Below are 23,456 nucleotides of genomic sequence, written 5' to 3'. Positions count from 1 at the left end.
ATGTTACTAAAATTAAAGTCGATGTCAATAGAACTTGCAAATAATGTAAACCAATATGACAGATTTTGTTAGCGTTTGACACACAACCTAACATTTTTACGAAGGTTATTTTCCCTGAAATATTAATAATTAACATTTAATTTAACTAAATATAAAAATAAAATATTTAAGTATATAGACTGGATAATGTCATGGTTGTAAAATATAAATGTAGTAACTGAAACAACGCCATGACAGCATAGACAAAGATATTTATTTTTTAACAAAAAACAACACTTGTCAATGTGCCAACATAACACCTTTCCACCAAAGTTGACAGAAACATCTCTCGAATATAATTAACTACTCAACAGTCCTCTCTGTGAGTGAACAACAACAACAACACTAGTAAATTCTAACCTAACACATAGAACAAAATCAGAATCCAATTATATCCCTCCATTCACTTTCAGGTGGTATCACAATGGGCGGATCACACTCCTGTGACAGATCCCTGACCCATCTCTCTGGTGTACTCCCCATGGGGTCTTGTGGGAACTCAGTCTCCGAGTTCTGGTCCGGGCTGTTATCTTTCCTCGCTCTGATTTGATCCACATGCCGCCGATACACCACCCCATCTTCAGCTCTTACTTCATATATTGTTTCACTACTCCGTTTCACCACCATTCCCTTCATCCATTTCTCCATATTATTATTATATTTTCTTATGTATACTTTTTGGTCAATCGAAAATTGTCTCAGGGCTGTACTTGATGCTTGGACAAACTTTTTGCTATGATTGGAATCAGGGTGCAATGATGATAAAGCTGTTCTAAACTTCCTGTTATTTAGGAGTTCTGCCGGAGTCTTCCCGGTTACTGTACTGGGAGTTGTTCTTAAGTGATACAGGAGTTTTGCAACTCTTTCCGGCCATGGTATATCACTCTGACGCTTGATTTTGTTCTTAATTGTCTGCACCGTGCGTTCGGCCTGTCCATTAGAATTTGCATGGTAAGGTGGTGAAGTTACATGCTGTATGGAATTCCTCTTCAAAAAAGTTTCAAATTCATCGGAGACAAAAGCAGTTCCATTGTCTGATACTAGTAAGTCGGGCAATCCCTGTTCAGCAAAAATCTTCCTCAGCGACTGTATCACTTGTGCGCTAGACATGCTAGACATTACTTCTATTTTTGGCCATTTGGAGTATGCGTCCACCAGTATCAAGAAGGTCTTGTTCATGAATGGGCCGGCAAAGTCAATGTGCAGGCGTTGCCATGCTTTCTCGGGTATAGGCCATTCTCTGAATGTTGCTGGTGGATTGTTGCGAGTCAACTGGCACGGTTCGCATCGCTCAACAATTTCAGTAATGTCTGCGTCCATGCCTGGCCAGTAAACATACGCTCGTGCATAGGCTTTCGATTGTACCATACCAGCAAGCGGTATAATCTTTAACACTTGACCCTGCAATTTCTCTGGTATTATAACTCTATTTGAAAACAGTAAGCAATCTTTGCTAACTGAAATTGCATCTTTCCTTTGTATGTAGGGCAGCAACGTGCGGTCATTGCTCTCTGATGGCCACCCATGTAAGGCAAAAAACACAACCTTTTTTAACACCTCATCCTTCTTAGTTTCACTGGCAATGTCGTCAACAGAAACTGTCCACCCTTCTGGTGTTTGTTCAAGGAGTAACACTTCTGGCAAAGGAGCTTCGTCTTGCACAGGTTCTGGGCTGCACCATCTGCTTAATCCATCAGCATTCTGAATTACCTGGCCTGGCTTATACAATATGTCATAATTGTAACTAGCTAAAATCAGTGACCAGCGCAGTAGACGTGGAGAGATTTGGTCTGGAATTGGCTTCCTTGGGTTCAAGAGCCCAATTAGCGGCTTATGGTCTGTAACTATGCTAAATTTTACACCAACCAGGTACTCTTGGAACTTCCTTAGTGCATAGATAATAGCCAGGGCCTCCTTATCCAGTTGGCTGTAATTCCTTTCATGTGGCTGCATAGTTCGTGAAGCCATCGCAATTGGTTTCTCTTGACCATCATCAAAAACATGACTTATCAGGGCTCCAACGCCATATTCCGAGGCATCACAAGTGAGAATTACCTCCTTATTCTTGTCAAATTGCACAAGTGTCAGGTCAGAGGTTAACAACTGTTTAGCTTTCTTAAACGCATCTTCCTCTATCTCTCCTCACTTCCAAGTCATATTTTTCTTCAGAAGCTGGTGCAGAGGCTCTAAGATGTCTGCCTTAGTTCTGTAGAACCTTTCATAGAAATTGACTAGGCCTAAGAATGCACGGAGCTGTTTCAGATCTGAAGGGCTTGGTCTCTCCTGGATTTCCTTAATCTTTCTTGGGCAAGGGTGTATGCCATTTGCGTCAAGAACATAGCCGAGGAATGTCACTGATGGCACAGAGAATTGACACTTGTTAATGTTTATGGTGAACCCAAGCTCTTGAATACGCTGAAGTACCCTAGCTAGCCTTGTAGCATGCTCAGCCTCATCAGTGCCTGTCACTACAATGTCATCTAACAAAACAGCGACACCATCCATGTCTGCAAATTGACTTGACATAACTCGTTGACATATGCCTGGTGCTGCACTGACCCCAAAAGGTAATCGGTTTACTTTCATCAGTCCTAATGGGGTATTCCATGTCAAAATTTCTGCATATTCCTTATCTACTAACATCTGTGTATAAGCTTGCTGCAGGTCCAGTTTTGAAAATATTTTACCCCCAGCTAGTAATTGGAACGCTTCCGTTGATGTTGGCAGTGGATAAACATCACAGTTTATTGAGATATTAACTGTTGAACGGTAATCGCCACATATTCTCAAGGTTCCATCTTCCTTCCTCACAATGCGGAGTGGTGTAGCCCAATCAGAATATCTTACAGGAGTCAACACACCTATTGCCTCAAGACGCTTCAGTTCGGTTTTCACTTCTTCTTTAAGAGCATAAGGAATAGGTCGGCATTTCAGAAGCTTTGGTTGAGCTTCACTCTTCAGAATTAGTTTTGCAGGTGGCCCCGTGTAACAACCCAGTTGGTCACTAAATACTTTGGGGTATTTCAATTGCAGTTCTTCTGGTACTTGACTTGTCCAACAGAGTCCTTCCACTTGTATTCCCAATGGCGCAAACCAATCCCTTCCCAAAATATTAGGTCCCCTGTCTTCGGCAACAATTATTGTTAATTCACGTTCAAGCCCTTTGTATCCAACTTTAACTTTAGCCAGTCCCTTCAGCTTAATTGGATGCTGACCCCAACTGATGAGGTTTATTTTGGCGTCTTCCAATTTAATATTTAACTGCATATTTCTCCATGTTTCATATGAGATGACGGTTCGTGCCGCCCCCGAGTCTACTTCAAACTGAACTTCTTTATCATGCAACTTAATTATAGTGAAGATCAAGATCTTCTTACTGTGCTTGTTCAGCACTTGACTTGACATGTACTTGCAGGATTTCATTCATGTAGGCGAAATCCTCCTTACTGTCATCCAGTTCATCAACTTCAACCAGATTAATTTTCTTTTTATTTCGATTCCAACATACGGCAACCGTATGGCCCACCTTCTTGCAGTAGTTACAGTTCGCCCTAGCAAATTTACAGCCTCTAGGGTTATGATTCGCCCCGCAGTGACGACAGGCAGACTCGCGCTTGTGCGAGCCGACGTTAACTAAGTTGGTGTCCATAGGTTCAGATGTACTTGTGCTTGTTGTTGGTTTGGTCTCCGGAGGTGTTGAGGTACTCGCAGCTTGCGGGTAAAGGTCGCTCACAGTTTGCTTATATTGAACGCTTCGGCTTACGGCTTGCGCGAATGTTAAATTGTCAGTTTTTAGTAATTCACGCCGCAAACGCACATCTCTAACTCCCAACACCAGTCTGTCACGCAATTGTCTTTCTAAATCACTGAAGTTACAATGCACTGCTAACGTTTTAATGGTCGAAATAAAAGATTGCATTTTTTTCACTTTTCTCTTGACATCGGAGATGGAATTTCCCGGCTTCAAGTATTTCGCTTTTCTAAGGCGCGAAAAACAGGTCCAATACGCTCAAGATATCTTTAAAGTCCACTTCGACGAGTTTTTTCGGCGCCACTAATGAACTTACGAATGCAAAAGTTTCTTTACAGTACATATGGTGCTACTTTCTCGCACTAGTGCGTGAAGTGCACTTTTTGTGCATATTTCGAAAGTTTAAAGGGCCATATGTACTGTAAAACGTTGTTCGATACACGTGCGAATAGGTAATTCGCAACTCGTGTCGATTTAAAACACTCCCTGCGGTCGTGTTTTAATTTATCGCCACTCGTTTCGAATTTCCTCTTTTCCGCACTTGTATCGAAAATAACTATTTCCACATTGTGAAAGAAAAATGGCGCGGGCACTTTCTAAGTTATTTTCTACGCCTAGTGCTTGTAGCGCAAACAACATTTGTTCTTTATACACTTTCCAATCGTCCTTTTTTTGATCAAAAGCCCCAGGCAGCAAGAAACTCGTATTTAACGCCATTTTCACTTTAATAACCAATTAAATTTCCTCGAGTCGCCAATGTAGTAATTGAAACAACGCCATGACAGCATAGACAAAGATATTTATTTATTTAACAAAAAACAACACTTGTCAATGTGCCAACATAACAGTAAAGAGTGAGATTATGAGGTAATGAAGGTAAAATGGGTTGTTTACATTATTTGCAACTTCTATTGACGACGACTTTAACCATATGTATTGTATATATTTCATTAATCTGCAAGTTTTAGCGAATGATTTATAAAAAAAAACTGAAATTACAACATAAACTTATTGTTTTTACCCTACCATTGGCCACAAACCCCATTATCAATGTTGCATATCATTGAAAATCAGGGTTGGCAAAACCGTCTACTGTAGACAACTTCACCATTTGTATATGTACTAAAGGGGAATATGTTTTTATTTTTAACTTGTTTTTAATGAACTGCAATATTGGTAACGGGGTTTGCTTAGATGTGTAATTCTGCAAAATTTTATTTACAGTTTATGGAAATGGATTGCAGACGTGGGAATACAGTCCAGCCTTTGCTATCAGATCATATATGCCATTGTGGTTATTTGCCATACCTGCAAAAATACTAGCTGTATTTATGAGTCCTGTAAAAATATTTTATGTGTTACGAGCAGTACTAGCTAGCTTCAGTGCCGTTGCAGAGCTAATGTTTTACAAGTGGGTACCGGTACTCTTCATACTATCCTATTTATTGTTTCTATATACTCGTAGGTAGTAGTGAGCAAAAGACAGATATATAGGTACTGTTTGTGTGACTTGTGACTTACAGTACCGGCCAATAATATATCACCTCCATGTTTTTACGGTATAAGTGGTATAACTTGTTTTTTATATTTGTGACTGACTTCCACCTCACTGCTTTAGGTAGTCTAGTAGTACTCCTTTGTACGGGCGATGAGAAAAATTAGTTTCATGCAATGGTTTTTTCATAGTGGTTTTTTTAAATGTATTGTTAACTTCATTTTTTTACTAGAGGTTTTTTAGTAATATGTTGAGTATCCTATTTTAATTCACGGTATTTCATTGCAATATTCATCATATATTTGTATAAAATGACTAGTAAAATAGCAATCTACAAACTAACCTATATCCTATCCTCGCTCACTGGATGTCCGTGCATGTCAATTGTAATTATAATTATACTTTCTACTAACACACTTAATATAAGTTATTACTAACATAATATGGATTATTTGTATCTGAATTAAATGCTTTCATTTCATTTTTATATTGTTTACTCTATACAAGCTCATACAAAAACACTCAAAGGTGATATATTATTGGCCTGTACTGTATGAACCTGTTGTACCAGCTGCACTGGTTACCTGCAAGAGATATACAAATACACTACAACGACTACAACTACATACTTATGTTTATTCTAAGGAAAAACGTTTAAGTCAAATGAAGAAAGTTTCTTTATTAATTCGGTATGATAATTTGTGTTTCTATCTTATTTATTTTAAATTTTAATCTTATAGTTCCGGGCTTCACAAGGAGCTCGGAAAGCAGTTGAGGGAGGCAACGGGGGACCCTCGCGTGGGCAGCTTTCTCGCGCAAAGGCTTCTATCGCGATACAGCGCGGGAATGCTGCCTGCGTGATGGGCACCTTGCCAAGAGGCCACGGTTTGTTATAGGTATAGGAATTTTTATTTTTTCTAGCTAGGTTTAGTTTTAAGTCGATTCATTTCAGTTCAATGACTCCGCACTCCGTTATTTTACGTCGGTTAAAAATGGAGTTAGGAGGGAAATGTTGCTAGGTAGAGTGATGGCAGGAATGGTGGCCGCTTTCAGATGAAAGAATCCCCTGGCATCCGTTGGCTCGTTGGGTGGACAAGATCCGGAAGATTGCGGGTCACTTCTGGATAAGATTAGCTCAGGACCGGGACAAGTGGCGTACTAGAAGAGAGAACTATGCTCAGCAGTGGGCAATAAAGGGCTGATATGATGAGGTTCAGTTGCTGAACTTCAACTCTGTTTCGCAATAACTACATAACTTTATTTTTTAAATTTTTTTACGTTATTTTTTTCTTACAATATTCTGGATAGTTTAGGGGACTTGATACACTATTTAATTAAAATGCCTGAACAGACAATGGTGTGATATGTTGCAGAGCAATATGCCACGAGTACGGCGTGCACGTGGGGCGGGTGTGGCTGGGCCTCACGCTGCCGGCGGCGGGCTGCTTCGCCAGCTGCGCCGCCATGCTGCCGTCGTCGTGGAGCTCCGCGCTCACGGCGGCCGCTCTCGCGTGCTGGTGGCGGCGGCGGTACCCTGCCGCAGTCATGTTCACGGCTGCCACTTCCTTACTAAGTGAGTGCTACTGACCTGAATAAAAATCGATATAATGCTAGGTCGCTGGTCGCACTCCTCACATGGCTTCATACTATACTTCTTTTTTATATCAGAAAGAACTACGGAGTACGCAGTAGTATGCGTGAAGTTCTATATCAGGTACTATAAGTATTTTTTTAAAGTAAATTGTGAGAATTAATGATGCTACTGTTGATTATACGAGTATTGTTATTTTACCGGATAGTAGGTACAATAAATATGCTTACTTCTGAGGAGTTTATTCAAATGCTAAAGATACTTTTTGTAATGCAATGCGAATTACAGTATGCGTTCCTGGCCGCACGCTAACAGCCACTGCGCTGTTATCACTTTAACTATAATGTGTTCTGCACTGCTAAAGTATAGTTCATATTATTCATATAGAATGAGTACGCAGATTTTTTTGATTTTTTTAAGCAAATATAACAAATTTTTGAATGGTGAATTTTAAATAGTAATGTATTTAGCTTTTAAATACTAGTCAAATCAGTATCTTTTTTAGAACTATCAAAACGATTTTCTAATATGGAAACATTACACAATGACGTCACGGTCAACTCACCTACTTTTTATATTTCTATCCAATTTTTTAAATAGAACTTGTGTTTAATAATAACTGCTACCTATCTATGTTTTTCTAATAATTATCTGGTGCTTAATTTCATGCATGGTGTCATGGTGTGAAATCATTTATTTTTCGTAATGGACCCCATCGTCTTCTGCACAAAACTTTTGACGACATTATTGGCGTTTTGGCGTATTGATGCCATGTAAATCGCAACGAAGTCTTGTTTTTTTTTTACTATTGCCCAGTAGTTTTCGGTAGATCGAAATTAGGGAGAATTCGGAGGATTCATCTCGCAGGGTATGTAATTAACCTGATTATTAGCATGCAATGCCAAAACTTTTTTTGAGTAGTGGCAGTTGGCTAAATCAGGCCAAAATTTCACGGGACTGTTATAGTACTAGCGGTTACGGCGATATTTGCATCGAAAGCTGCACTTGATGCAGAAAGCAAGCCGCTTTGCCCAGTGATACTAGGGACCAATCTGAATGATTTAATCCGAGGAAACACAAATTTCATCCACTAGAATTCAAGTTGAAAAAAAAAAAACCATTTAAGAAATTAAAGATGGCGGCCGAATATTAAGAAAATTATGTTTTTTTTTTTTTTTCCTTCTACTGAAAATAACAACTAAATGTTCTATAGTATGGTCACATATTCTTTCATTTAAATGAAACCTGATAATATTAGCTACAAAATAAAATAAAAAACTTGACAATCCGTTGAGTAGTTTTTTAACTATACGCATTACAAAAAGCGCGTAACAACCGTCCGAAACGGCCCGCTGGCATCAAAACTGACAACTTTGATGATTTCTCTTTATATTTAAAGGTAAAAAAAAAGAAAATAATACATATTTACTTTATTGAGCTATAAATAAAAGTATTGCCGCTTATTATTTGTGACATTCCACGGAAAAAGGAACCTTATGGAGGCTGGCGCTTACGTCGCATAGCACCGCGATTGTATTGGAGCGGCGTTAATAATAGCTTAAGGGCCAACCGCCATAAGGTACCTTTACCCGTGGGACGTCACATTTACTCCTCTTTATCATCTTGGTCCGAAGTGGCTGAACTGTAAAAAAAAACATGAAATCAGAACAAAATATACCTACCTAATATAATTAAATTGAATATATGTTGTGACAATGTGTAGGGGGTGAGAGAAAGGTGAAGGGATGGTACTCACAAATGATTTTGGAAAGGGAGGGGTAGTTGGGAACTGCACATTGTCACATCCCCCCCCCCCCACTTAATCTTGACCAGTATGGCTTCAATTGAGATATATTTACTCTTTTAACAACATTATTTGAATTCGGCTTAGTTATCGTGGCTTGACCATTTGTAATTTTCTCAATTGTATATGGTCCTGACCACCGCGGGCAAAAGGCGGCGTATACTCCTCGATCGGCGTTTGTAAACGGAAAACATTTCGCGAGTACTTGTTGCCCTACGTTAAAAATATTAGGTCTCCGACGATTATTATAATAATACTCCTGTCTCTTATGTGCAGTGTTTAACTTCCGAGCCACTATACTTTGTTCGTGGTTATGAGTCGAGTTACCTTCTGAAATTATTTTATCTAATTCCCACTTATTTTCTAAAGGACTTCTAATTACCCGCCCGAGAAAAATAGATGTTGGTGTACGATTTGAACTTTCATGTACTGCGGTAATGAGAGCAAGCTGGAAATTAGGTAGCGATTCGTCCCATACAGATTTCGTTTTTCTACAATAAATATTCAACATTACACTCAAATTTCGGTTCACGCGTTCCACTGCATTTGCCTGTGGGTAATACGGAGATATTTTAACATCATTAATTCCCCAAACTTGGCACATTTGTTTAAATACGTCGGCTGTGAAATGTGTTGCGTTATCAGATACGATAGTTCGCGGCGGTCCGTAGTTCGCCCACCTCGACAGCGCGCGTACGGTGTTAGCGGCGGTCGCTGCCCGTACTGCAATCAACTGAACCCACTTTGAGTAACCGTCCAAAATAACCAAAATATATTTGTTTCCGTTCTTTGATATCGGAAATGGTCCTTTGTAATCTATGTAAACCCTTTCCCACGTTTCGGTAGGTACCATTGATGACATCAAACCAACCGGTTTCTTATTTAATGGTTTTGACGTTTGACAAGGTAAACACGACCTTACGTACTCTTTAATATCCGTATACAAGTTCTTCCACCAAAAAATACTGGCTATTCTATTTAAAGTTTTTGTAATCCCTAGATGAGACCAGCTATATCTTGATCATGGTAATAGTTCAAAATTATTTTTTTTAAATGAATAGGTAATACTATTCGCCATTTATTTGTTTTCCCTATTTGCCGGCACAATAATTCGTTTTTAATTTTATATTGTGGAACTCTAGTCCCGCCGTTGATTGTCATTGCAAAATTTGTCATTTACTTGGTGTCTTATAAGTGAATCATTAGTAACGGTATATTCCTGAAGCGCGGAACAATTGACTTCCTCCGTTCCTTCGTACATACGGCTCAAACAATCGGCTACGTTATTACAACTACCCTTAATATGTTTAATATTGAATTTAAATCTGGACAGCAGAAGTATCCATCTCCCCAATTTCCCAATCTGTTTAGGGTGTTCAAAAAGCCAGGATAACGCAGCATTGTCGGTTTGAAGTTCAAAAGGCGCGACCTCTAAATATTGTTTAAATTTAGTGACCCCGAATACGGCGGCGGCACACTCTAGTTCGTAGACCGTTTGGCGGCGTTCGGCGCTCGACAGCGTACGGCTCGCGTAACACACTGGCGCCAGGGCCCCATCTACCTCCTGCTGAAGCACAGCTCCAAGAGCTGTTCCAGATGCATCACTTTGAAGAATGAATTTTTTAGCAAAGTCAGGAAACCTTAGAACGTTCGGTGAAATCAATTGCTGTTTTAAGTGTGCGAATGCTTCAACCTGTTTAGGCCCCCAGACGTACTTGGCGTCTTTTTTTTAACAAATTTAACGGTTCGGCAAGTTCCGAATATCGAGGAATAAATTTATCATAGAAGCATCCCCAAAAATGTTTTCAGCTGTTTTAAGTTTTTCGGTTCCGGATAGTTAACAACGACACTTATTTTATCGGGGTCGACGGCTAAACCGGAATAACTAATATTATACCCTAAAAACTGCACCGACTCTTTACATAATTTTAATTTATTTGGGTTGACCGTTAACCCTGCTTTACCAAGTCTACTCAACACCTCGTCTAGGTGTTGAACATGCGATTCTTTGTCTTTGGAAAAAACACAAATATCGTCCACAAATGGTATTATATATTTGTATTTTATATCCCCAAATATCATATCGACTACCCTATTTAAAGACTGCGGACTTACACAAAGCCCAAAGGGGACATATTTGTACTGAAATAGCCCAAAAGGGGATATAAACGCTGTGACCGGTTTAGATTCGTCGCTTAACGGTATCTGATGAAATGAGCTGTTTAGGTCGATTATTGAAAAATACCTAGCTCCGCCTAAATACTGAAAAACTGATTCGATCGATGGCATAGGATAACTATCGTATACAATCTTTTTATTTACCGCCCTGTAATCGCAGCAAAGTCGTTTGCCGCCGCTGGCTTTGTCGATTAAAAATGCTGGTGACGCATACGGTGAGCACGATTTTACAATAATACCTTTATCAAGAAGTTAATTAATATGTGGCTCCATTTCAGCGGCTTTCGGCGGCGCCAAGGGGTAAAATCGTGAGCGAACCGGATCATTATCAGTGAGTTTTATCTCATAGTTCAAGATGTTAGTTTTACCTAATTTTTCCGTTACGACTTCCTTATGTTTTTCTAATAAATCTTTTATTTTTCTTTTAATTTCGTCATCGATTTGAATGCTGTTAAATTGTACTAAACCTTGTAGCTCTTCATTTTTTAACAATGGAATTTTATAATGCGGCATAAACTGAAATATCACGTAGCCATAAAATATATATGGGACTAGTTTTGTTTTGTTAATAAAATCGCATCCTAATATAACGGGTGCAATTAAACTCGGTGCTTCTATAAATTCAAATTTCCAGGTAAACTTATCAATTGATATCAATATAGTTAAAACTTCGGTAGCTGTAAACACTTGTCGCTGAGCGGTAGTGCATTGAATATTGCACCGTGACGTCGCCACCTTACGATGACCCTTGAGTTTATCCGCTAAGTCCTGAGTAATAAATGACCGAAACGCGCCACAGTCCACTAACGCGGTAATAATATTGCTACAAATAACTACTTGTAAACACGGTTTATTATTTTCCTTATAACTAATTATTTTGCCACCTTCTTTGACTACTGCGAGAGGAAGCTGTCGGTGGATATCGTTGCTTACTCCCTGTTTGCGTTTCCCGCGTTATTTGGCTGTGCCTGTGAACGTCTACGACGCTGTTCACAATCACGCCCGAAATGACCATAAAGATTGCACTGGTAACAACGTGGACCGCGCTGCCGCAGAATAACTAATAGTACTACCGTACAGAAAATTCACTTCTTCACAAAAGCCAGATTTAGGTATAAAATTATACCTACACTCGCCGCCTGCAAGCAAAATTGAAACTTATAACCGCGCACGAACCGTGAATCTTCTTTGCGCGCCGCAGTTTTATGACCGAGCTGCGAGTGTCGGCACGGGGTTGTCATTGTCACTTGACAAGTTTTTGTACCTATACCTACTGATATATTATTTTTAAGATAAATATGTTACAAACTTTGATTCTGTAAACATAAAATTTTTAGCCGGAGATAGTATGTCTGATTCTCACGGAAGTAGGTATGCCACAGAAGTATGTATGTATGTAAAACTTTATTGTACATAAGACAGATTACAAACACAATAAAAGAACAAAAATATATATGCAATGTACAAAGGCGGACTTATCCCTAAGGGATCCCTAGAAGTACTTATTCCTTTGAAAATATGTCGGTCAATATAGTCCCGAATTAAAAAAAAATGTTTTTTCTGCTTCCTTGTTCCGTTTATTCAGACATCCGTAAACAGAACATTATCTTTTATACAGATTAGAGCGCGATTTAGGTTTCGAAGCCATTACGTATTTACAATTTTGCGCGATCGCCACGTGACACGACTATCGTGCGAGCCGAGCGCCAGCCCACTGCCATACACCTTCTCGGGCGGTGCGCCGGCCAAATATACCTAAACTGCGCAGTGACACCCCCCTGGCGCTGCGTTGTTTTAACCTGATTTGCAACCGATGTATTCGCGTTAGGAAAACCCGATCCGCTGGCGATAACCTCTCGCTCGCTCCCATGCGCTAACCGGTTCCCGCGTGAGAACGATGCATTCGACTCTCGCGCCGGTTGACTATATTGGCGATACGTATTACTACCAACATTTAACTGATTCCTTTGATAAAAGGTATGCGAGTTTTGTGAATGTAATTTGTCTCGTAGTTGCGCGCCCTCGGCTTCACTACTTATTTGCGCTAACTGCGACATGTTTTTTATGTCCATAGGATTGCATTTAATGTAATAATATATTCTTGGTGAAATTCTACTTAATATGGTTTGCGTTAACATTTCCTCTGACCAGCCCAGATTGAGCGCCTTCGCCACCGCAACGACTGAGTGTGCAAACTCTAATGACGTTTCGGACTCATATTGATAACGCAAGCACATTTCGTTTTTTAAAGTTTCAATATGTATCGGTGATTAAACCTCGTTTAAAATCAGTATTTTAATATCCTGCCAATCGTGTAACGCGGCTGCCCGACGGAACCACCAATCCGCTAGAAACCCAGTTGTCCTGGTCATTATCCAGGTCACATACTCTGACTGGGGAACTAGCCCGAGTTGAGTAATTTTATCGACGCTGATAATAAATTTAATAAGTTGTTTGGCCACCTTGCCATCACAAGTTGGTAGTTCCGCGAGCATGTTTTGCAACACTTTTAACTTATTCTTATCTACTCGATTTTGTTCGCCTACCGCGTTCGCGGGTAACTCGACCTTTGGACCGCTTAGGCTCGACGATGGAGTATGCGGCCTTTTTTCTGTTTCAAACGTATTAAATCGTTCTTTTAACTGTGATATTTGAGCATTTTACGACTTGATCTTTTCCTGTAATTGTCTAATAGCCGGATTCAAATTTTCCAAATTTAACGATTTAAAATATTTAAACATGTCCGACACTCGGGTAATGGTTTTTTCCGGTTTGTCTTCTGGGTCGGACATTTTTTTTTTACTAATAAGTACTAATTAATGCCAAACAAGAAAATATTAGACCTAATTCGGGATACCCTGCACCTCCACCAATTGTGACAATGTGTAGGGGGTGAGAGAAAGGTGAAGGGATGGTACTCACAACTCGTCCTTTCGATTGTCCAAATTACAGTGCACTGTTCACTCCTTTCACTCGCGTTTCGGAGGGCCTTGGGTTTCGGAAGGCACACGCGACACGGAGGGTGTAGAACTTCACCCTTTTGAGTCGTTTTTGAAGAGTCCGGGATGCACACGCGCGATATGTGTCAAGCTCGGAGGCAGATCGCATTCTGCCGAGCGTTCCCGAACGATCGACGTGAGTTATGATTTTGGAAAGGGAGGGGTAGTTGGGAACTGCACATTGTCACAATGTGTCATTTTCAACCAAAAGGTACCACATTGTCACTTGTCAATAAGGTTGATTTCAAATTGAAGCTCTGTGGAAATAGCGCCTTATTGACAACCGACAATAAGTACGCTTTTGATTGAAAATGGCACATATAGAAATGAACTACGCCAAACTGTCCCGCCCCTCCATTACTATTTCAATGTGTGTAGTATTGAAATAGTAATTTAGGGGCGGGACCCTATGCCCTTATTCTTGATGATGCCTCTGTGCCATTGCCATCCTCTTGGGGTTGGAAGTCATCTAATGACAGTTGGGAACCGCAATGGTCTGAAGCCAGGGAGATATGGCGTGAATTATCATACCTGGACCATTGTGGCTGTAAAAAAGGTTGCGAAACAATGCGCTACACGTGTCGGAGGGTGGGTCTACCCTGCACAGTGCAATGCAGAATGCAGCACATGCAAAGGCAACTGCAAAAACGAAAGGTACTTATAGATAAACTACGCCAAACTGTCCCGCCCCTCCATTACTATTTCAATACTACACACATTCTTCTTCTTCTACCTAAGCCTTTCATCATCAGCCATATCGTGTCTGGAGGAGCCCAAACTTGGTATGTTTATAAAATTCTTTTTGTTTTAATTAAAAAAAAAATGCCCGAAATGTGATGATGTGATATATTTTTAGAATCGCCTCAAAAAGTCCTTTCGTATGATACCACACTCGATAGGTTTTGGAATTTTTTTTTCCATACAAAAAAAATAATGTTTTACCACTCCCCCGCAGCGAAATTTTTTTAGGAACTGCGGGTCAAAATTTTTGTTTTGGCCTCTAGTATGTGTGTGCCAAACGGCTAACCTGTACATCGATTTGCGGTATTCCTTTTGAAATTGGAGTCGAGCGGCTTCCGCTATATATTCAATTTAAAATTTAATTATATTAGGTAGGTATATTTTGTTCTGATTTCATATCAATTTTCTTTTTTTTTACAGTTCAACCACATCGGACGAAGATGATAAAGAGGAGTAAATGTGACGTCCTACGGGTAAAGGTACCTTATGGCGGTTGGGGCTTAAGCTATTATTAACGCCGCTCCAATACTATCGCAGTGCTATGCGACGTAAGCGCCAGCCTCCATAAGGTTCCTTTTTCCGTGGAACGTCACAAATAATAAGCGGCAATACGTTTATTTATAGCTCAATAAAGTAAATATGTATTATTTTCTTTTTTTACCTTTAAATATAAAGAGAAATCATCAAAGTTGTCAGTTTTGATGCGAGCGGGCCGTTTCGGACGGGTGTTACGCTATTTTTGTAATGCGTATAGTTAAAAAACTACTCAACGGATTGTCAAGTTTTTTTATTTTATTTTGTAGCTAATATTATCAAGTTTCATTTAAATGAAAGAATATGTGACCATATTATAGAACATTTAGTTGTTATTTTCAATAGAAGGAAAAAAATTAAAAAAAAAACATAATTTTCTTAATATTCGGCCGCCATCTTTAATTTCTTAAATGGTATTTTTTTTTCCAATTACAGGTGTCAATACGAATTGATTGATATATCAATCACTAAAATCGGTGCACCCGTTTTGTGTCTACAATTTTTTTAAATTTTGAAGCCGCCATTTTGGAAAAGGTCCGCCATCTTGAATTCTAGTGGATGAAATTTGTGTTTCCTCGGATGAAATCATTCAGATTGGTCCCTAGTATCACTGGGCAAAGCGGCTTGCATTCTGCATCAAGTGCAGTTTCATTTTGCTAACCGCTATAGCTAGTTTTTAATAAATGGCAAAATTCATTTCTGTAAGCACTCTTTAATATAAAAGTCCGACTTCATTGTTGACGTAATAATACTTTACGTCTTTAAGCCGCAACTACAAATTTCTTGCCATGTCATATGTTTCTTTGCGAACTTGTCATGTTTCACAAACTTATATTTTTCGGGTATATTTCCTCTACTATCGGCCATATAATACTTTGAACCGTGCAGTTGATTGAAATCGAGTTTTACATGCGTCTCGTCCAACAACAAGCAATCTTCGAATTTTGTCAAAACTCGGCCGTACAATAGTCGAACTCGTGTTTAGCTTGTCAGTTCTGTTTAACGATCCGATTTGGCTGTTTAATTTCTCGATAGCTTAAAAACTGTAATAGATGTCATATATTAAAGAAAAAGTGACGAAGCCCTCCAGTGGTGAAGGCCGGATTCGAACCGGCGTCTTTAGCTATCGCGGCTAACGCCATGAACCCCTAGGCCACCCCGCCACGGCGGTGCCCGTCCGGATTTCTCGACTATATGCCATCTTAGTAAGACTAGGCGTCTTTGACCAGCTCTAAGGGCAAGCAGTGCGCGCTTGCACCCCCTAAACGAACTCCTTACGGATTTACGTTGTAGCGAGAGAGACTGGTGCTGCCATCTATGAACAAGTTTGAGAACAAATACAATTATTATATTAAATATTTTGATTTGTGTTTTTTAAAGTAGTCACAATCAAAAAATCTAAAAAAATCAAAAAGCATTTATTTCGTTAGTCACAATACTATATATAAATTAAAAACTGTAATAGATGTCATATATTAAAGAAAAAGTGACGAAGCCCTCCAGTGGTGAAGGCCGGATTCGAACCGGCGTCTTTAGCTATCGCGGCTAACGCCATGAACCGGCCTTCACCACTGGAGGGCTTCGTCACTTTTCTTTAATATATAAAATCCAGGAATATAGGACGGAGGAAGTCTAGGTAGCCGTAGTAAGTACAAAGACTAGATGCGATTCGTAGGAGGTTTAATAAAAGACTAACAAACTACAACTACCCTATACCTAAGTAAGCATAATCTAGGAGTGAGAGCTCTAAGCTTACTTGTTTATCTATCCTAGTAAGATTCAGGGCATTTTTCCGCTTTTAATTTAGGGAACTTTCATTTTATTCTACATATAAGAGTTCAAAACACGAATTGGATTTGTACTTGTACAAGTACGCCGGGAGTCGGTACTTACGAAGCTATACGTATGCGGAATGAATATTTGAGATTTCGATTGTCAATGTCAAATTAAATCAAAATAAAACATGGTTTTTTATAAGTACTTATTTATTAATTCATATTTTTGAATAACAAAGTTTAATGCAAAAACAAGTATACTGCAATGCGAGATTAGATTTTTGTGGTACTTTTTCCATCGCTGTCGTAAACGCAGGCAGGCATTTTATTTAGTTCTAATTTTATTTTACTTAGGATTGTTTTTAGAAAACTCACCTAACACGTTCTCGTCCTTTGGACCTTTGGTGTTCTCAAAATATGCAATAGTAAGTAAGCAAGGGATAGTTATTTGTGCAACCAGAGAGGAAAGTTGGTTTTTCTTGCGAGTGTTTATTTTGAGTCCCGAGAAAGCGAAAGATTCTATAATTGAATCGCTAGCAAAGCGAGTGATTCTAAGTTAGAATCTTGAGCGAGGGACTTAAAAACACGAGATGTAAAATAATAAATAACTGCTCTCGTGTTGCACACATAATTTTTCAGCTCAGTAGTGAGAACATATTAAAGGTTAAAGGTATGTATTTCAAACTACACAGAAGTAACAGACATTTTTTTTTTATAAAAGTATGAAGTGGCAGTTCATGGCCTTCACTAATTTAAAAATCTACTTTGTTTCACTCCCTGGAGTGAGGAAAGTCGCACTTTTTTAATAAACTATTTGTATAAGTGTCTTATTCCTATAACATATGTGTTCTGAGACTATTTTGCTTGTTGGGAAAAGTCTAAAGCAATGTACTACAACATTAAAGCTGATATCTCAAGCCATATACAGATATCAAAAAAATCAAAATCAGACCAATAATGTGAAAATTATGCAAGAAAATGTAGGCATTTGCTAGAACAAATGCATTAAAGTTAAAAAAATCTAAATTGGTCATTTTCAGGATAATCCGCGTAAGCTTCTAGTATGTTATTAGCAATATAAAAACCGGCCAAGTGCGAGTCGGACTCGCGCACCGAGGGTTCCGCACTTTTTAGTATTTGTTGTTATAGCGGCAACAGAAATACATCATCTGTGAATATTTCAACTGTCTAGCTATCACGGTTCTTGAGATACAGCCTGGTGACAGACGGACAGACGAACAGACGAACAGCGGAGTCTTAGTAATAGGGTCCCGTTTTTACCCTTTGGGTACGGAACCCTAAAAAGGATCATAAAACTGCTGGGAGACAATCTCTATAGTGCCTGAGTGACAAATAATGGCGTCATGCATGTGACCACTGCCGAAATTTGCAAAATCTAAATTAAATATAACTATACTATGAGTCATATATACACGTGTGCTACATCAGACGAAAGGTTATTAAATATATTATGATTTGTTAATACATTATTTATAAAAACAATGTATGTTTAAAGAGCTACAAACAAAGAAAAAACACCTTTTATGAAAAAAGTTCATATATATATATTTTATAACTCAACTAAAAACATTATAACAATGTTGCGTATAATCATAGAGTAACTTATACTAGAGCGGTACTGTCATAGTAAATTTTGTAACCCCAGTAAATTCACTGCCATCTGTCGACACACTTTGAAACTAAAAATAAATATTTATAAAAATACGATAAAATGTATTTAAATATGGATAAATGATTTTTTTATTTGCATTAATTATTTTTATACGATTTTGACCCATGTTCTTTCACTGGTATGCGTTAAAATTATAAATAACAAACGAAACAGTCAACGCCCTCTATACGAGTGTAGGCCAAAACTAGTGCCGCCATCTGAACGAGAATCAAATTTTCGTGATTTTCGAGGCACGTTTTTTCCTTAGACTGTATCCATCTATTACGGAGTTATATCTATCTTTGGTATAATATAAAAAAAAACCAGTTATTCAACTATACGTCACAGCTTAAATTTTTAATTTCCGATAAAAACTGTGGAAGTTGTACCAAAAAAACTAAAGTGCGCCAACAATTCTACCTTAATGCGCTCATATTATGCAAAGAATAGTCCTAATTATCGGGTATTAAATGAAAGAACATTACATAAAACACATGAAAATGACATTTTGGAGTGGAATCATGATTTATAAATTGAATTAAAAAAAATTGCAAAATTAAAAAAATATATTGACAGAAGCAAGTACAAAATAGGTGTTGAAGTCCCTGACTTCTGATCTAGGTAAAAAAAACCTGTTACAGAAGTAAGTGTCATTTGTGAATTTGCTGTCTACGTGTGATGTATTGTTTACTTGGAACTACTGAACTGATTTTGATAAATGAGGCGTCAATTCATTCGCCTTTGTAGCCCAGGTGCACAAAACAAAAATTTTAACCGACTTTCAAAGGAGGAGATTAGGTAGAAAAAGAAACCGTTGTTTTGCTTATTTATCAAGCAAATTCAATTTATAAATTATAATTACACTCCAAAATATAGTTTTCATGTGTTTTATGTCATGTTCTTTCATTTAATACCCGATAATTAGGACTATTCTTTGCATAATATGAGCGCATTAAGGTAGAATTGTTGGCGCGCCTTAGTTTTATTTGTACAACTTCCACAGTTTTTATCGGAAATTTAAAATTTAAGCTGTGACGTATAGTTGAATAACTGGTTTCTTTTATACTAGACGCAACATTGTTATAACGTTTTTAGTTGAGCCATAGTATGAATCATAGTATAGTAATAATTTTGATTTTACAAATTTCGGCAGTGTTCACATGTATGACGCCATTATTTGTCACTCAGGCAGGTATAGAGATTGTCTCCCAGCAGTTTTATGACCCTTTTTATATTGCTAATAATAACATACTAGAAGCTTATGCGGATTATCCTGAAAATGACCAATTTCGATTTTTTTAACTTTAATACATTTGTTCTAGCAAATACCTACATTTTGATGCATAATTTTCACATTTTTGGTCTGATTTTGATTTTTTTGATATCAGTGTATGGCTTGAGACATCATCTTTAATGTTGTAGTACATTGCTTTAACGTCCGACTTTTGGTTTGGTTATAAAACCCAAATAATCAAATATTTTTTTACATCATTTTGATTTCTTTGTAAATTGCTCTTAAACTATTGTATATTTTGGTACATAGTGTGAGCATGAAACATAGAATATTTAATTGGCTTTCATTTAATACCCCACCCGTGTATGTGCAATGCATGGTTTGGGTGCAATATGCAATATTCGCAACGAGGCGGGAGTCATTTTGATGACGTCATTCCACCGAAGTAGATGGCCGGCAGTCCCGCCCGCCCGTGTCTCCCGGCAGTTTTGGAGACCCAGTACCATGCCCAACAACATACTAAAAGTTGAAAGCGGTTTCCGGATCTGAACTATATTCCCATAAGGCAGTGCACTATTAGTACAATCGGATTAGATCTAACCTCGAAATCCTTCCAAAGATATGAAATTTGGTATGTATGTTAATTAAAGGTCTCTTTTTCATGTCCACACTATTTGACATTTGGGGACCTCAAGGAGTCGCAGCCATCTTGCAAATTGTGTACCATCCTGGAGAAATTTGCGTTTTACTCTAAATATACGTTCTCTATGAAAATATGGTGTAAGGCAACATTAAAGCTTATTAAATTCTACACAAAAAAGTCCTAGATATCTTTGCGGAAAAAATACATCTTATAGAAAATAGTAGCTGAATCCAGATTTAGCGCTTATACCCTTTCAGGGGATATTCTCTTAATAGGAAACATGTAGGAATATGAATTTCACTTTTTTCTATACATTTGTACACGTTGTACCCCAATATCAACATTTTACTCGACTGCGACTTAAACAGAAAGTAGGGCTATGGGTTTAAATACTGATAATCAGTACACCCTGTACCTCAGGATACTGGACGGATTTTTTTAAATGACGTATCGGTAGATTCCTCTTGCCCTTCACAATTTGTTTACACTTGTTTTATTAAAGAAAAATCAATACAGCCGCCTTCAGAGGATGCCGAATATTAAATCATATTTTTGCTTCTAGAGCCTAAACAATTGAGTGGATTTCAATGAAATAGACATCAGTAGATCCATAATTGGTACACGAGTGCTACGCAATACAAATTTACTAAAATAAATGCAGGAAAAATATTTAGGACTTAAGAATGTGACTGCAAAAACAGATTTTAGGTCTTAAATGGGGTTTAAACAATAGTGACAGTAATGAAATTTGACACCTACAATTTCAGGGATCCCTGTTTGCGTGTCATAAAATTGGAGCTTCGAAGACCACGGGGATCAAACGCCATTTTGAAAAGTATAAGTCTATAGGCGGTTCCCCGAGGTACAGTCGCCATCAGATATATCGGAGCGGCCGAGGTGCTCAAAAATATCTGAACACGCACTCTAACGCCTTGACAATAGAGGCGTGTTCAGACATTTTTGAGCACCTTGGTCGCTCCGATATATCTGATGGCGACTATACAGGGTGTACTGATTATCAGTATTTCAACCCATAACCCTACTTTCTGTTTAAATTTCAGTCGAGTAAAATGTTGATATTAGGGTATAACGTGTACAAATGTATAGACAAAAGTGGAATTCATATTCCTACAAGTTTCTTATTAAGAGAATATCCCCTGAAAGGGTATAAGCGCTAAATCTGGATTCAGCTATTATTTTCTATAACAAGATGTATTTTTTCCGCAAAGATATCTAGGGCTTTTTGTGTAAAATTTAATAAGGTTTAATGTTGCCTTACACCATATTTTCATAGAGAACGTATATTTAGAGTAAAACGCAAATTTCTCCAGGATGGTACACATTTCCCAAGATGGCTGCGATTCCTAGTGGTCCCCAAATGTGAAATAGTGTGGACATGAAAAAGAGACCTTTAATTAACATGCATACCAAATTTCATATCTTTGGAAGGATTTCGGGGTTAGACTTAATCCGATTGTACTATATAGGGAATGTGTACTGTAGAAATTACATATGTACAGTTTTGCGACGTCAATCGCCTCGATTTACGATAACTTCAAAAGAAAATCCAATGCCCAAAAACTTACCATGTTGTTTGGTAGATATAATAGATGTTAAATTAATTAAATATGTTATAGCATTTTACATAAGTCTCTAAATTTTAATCCGCCTGGCGCATATGTTGTGGAGGATAATGCCTCATCCTTAGGTACTTTATTTGCTGTGCTACGCTTCTCCTACTGAATTACGAGTAATATGATAAGATAAGGAGCTGTGTCGCGTTGACAACGTGTGGTGAACCAAATCGCGTTACCTACAGAATTCAAACACCGGATTGACGGGGGCAAAAGTGCGCCAGTACTAGTGATTAATTAAAAATCGACTAAATTTATCGACATCGTAAAAAACAAATTTATCTATCATTATCAAAATGGCTAATGGCTCAGTTTGAATACTCTTAATTGTGTGCAAATCTCTTTCATTTATACTTATCACAAGTATACCCAACCGATATCTGACATTGACGGTGTCGAGTCACTTGTGACAAGTATTGAAATTACATTGAATAATTAATTCAGTACAACAATATTGTAGATTGTCGGGCCGCCGATAATGAAAAATGCGTAAACCTTTGGCTGTTACACTTTAATTACACATCAATCACACAAACTAACAGAATATTTACAAGCAACTAGCTTTTAAAACATAAAAATACACAACGAAAAAAAAAAGTGGTCCTTCGAACCGGATTATTTTATTAGGCTGCCAGCACGCGTGCAGCATAGAGGTTCGTGGTTCCGTCGCCTACAAATATTATTTAGCATTCCGATTAATTACAAAATGGATATTGTCGCCCAGGCGACGAAGATTAAAGTCTGAAAATGTGGAAAAAAATTTGATTGTATTTTATGAAAATTATATAAAATATTTAAAAGGTTAATTGCTCATAAAGTTTATTTATATGTATGTCGTTTTCTTCTTAATTCTTATTCTTAAAATTACACAATTTCATTTCATTTTTATCGATATCAAGTAATAAAATGAATTTAATTTGTCCTCGCACTATTAAACGTCAGTTCAGATTTGCCCGCGTCAATCCGGTGTTTGCTACAGATACAATGTCTATAGTAATATACATACAAGGTGCTCAGGCAAGTCGGGCAAAAATGTAATGATCGATTTTTAATATGTATGTACCTGTACTTACATGAAACTTTAAATTTATTTGTATTTAAAATCATCAGTTGTCACTTATAAGTCTGTATCTTTAGGTAGTTAAATAAATGTAAACAATGTGTTTTTACATTTTCGGGTACTTGAAACATTTATCAGTTAACCAACCAAATAGAAAACTGCCTGGATATGTTTGTCATCGTTCTGGTTTTAACCTATTTCATTTAATCGTGTAATGTTTTCATCTACCCTCAAATGGCTAAATATTCGATCTCGTTTTAGGTTCTTTATGGGGGCGAAGCGAAGCAATAGCATTTTTTTTTTCAT

The 23,456-nt window shown here is 37.9% G+C and overlaps 2 protein-coding genes across 2 annotated transcripts in view; one reads left to right on the top strand and one right to left on the bottom strand.

Annotated features, from left to right (window-relative positions):
- The window catches only part of LOC134754373 (uncharacterized), a 399,152-nt gene that overhangs the window by 144,602 nt on the left and 231,094 nt on the right, over positions 1-23,456 (bottom strand). The gene's annotated exons all lie outside the window — the stretch shown is intronic.
- Positions 1-23,456, top strand: part of LOC134754258 (alpha-1,2-mannosyltransferase ALG9) — a 79,376-nt gene that overhangs the window by 1,196 nt on the left and 54,724 nt on the right. The window contains exons 3-4 of the mRNA XM_063690464.1: positions 5,015-5,201; positions 6,659-6,858. Of these exons, the coding sequence (XP_063546534.1) occupies positions 5,015-5,201; positions 6,659-6,858 (387 nt within the window). The remainder of the gene's footprint in view (positions 1-5,014; positions 5,202-6,658; positions 6,859-23,456) is intronic.

The sequence above is a fragment of the Cydia strobilella genome, chromosome Z, assembly GCF_947568885.1.
Source record: "Cydia strobilella chromosome Z, ilCydStro3.1, whole genome shotgun sequence".
Taxonomy (NCBI): Eukaryota; Metazoa; Arthropoda; class Insecta; order Lepidoptera; family Tortricidae; genus Cydia; species Cydia strobilella.
Note: the sequence above shows the minus strand (reverse complement) of the source record. Positions and strands in the feature narration are given on the sequence as shown.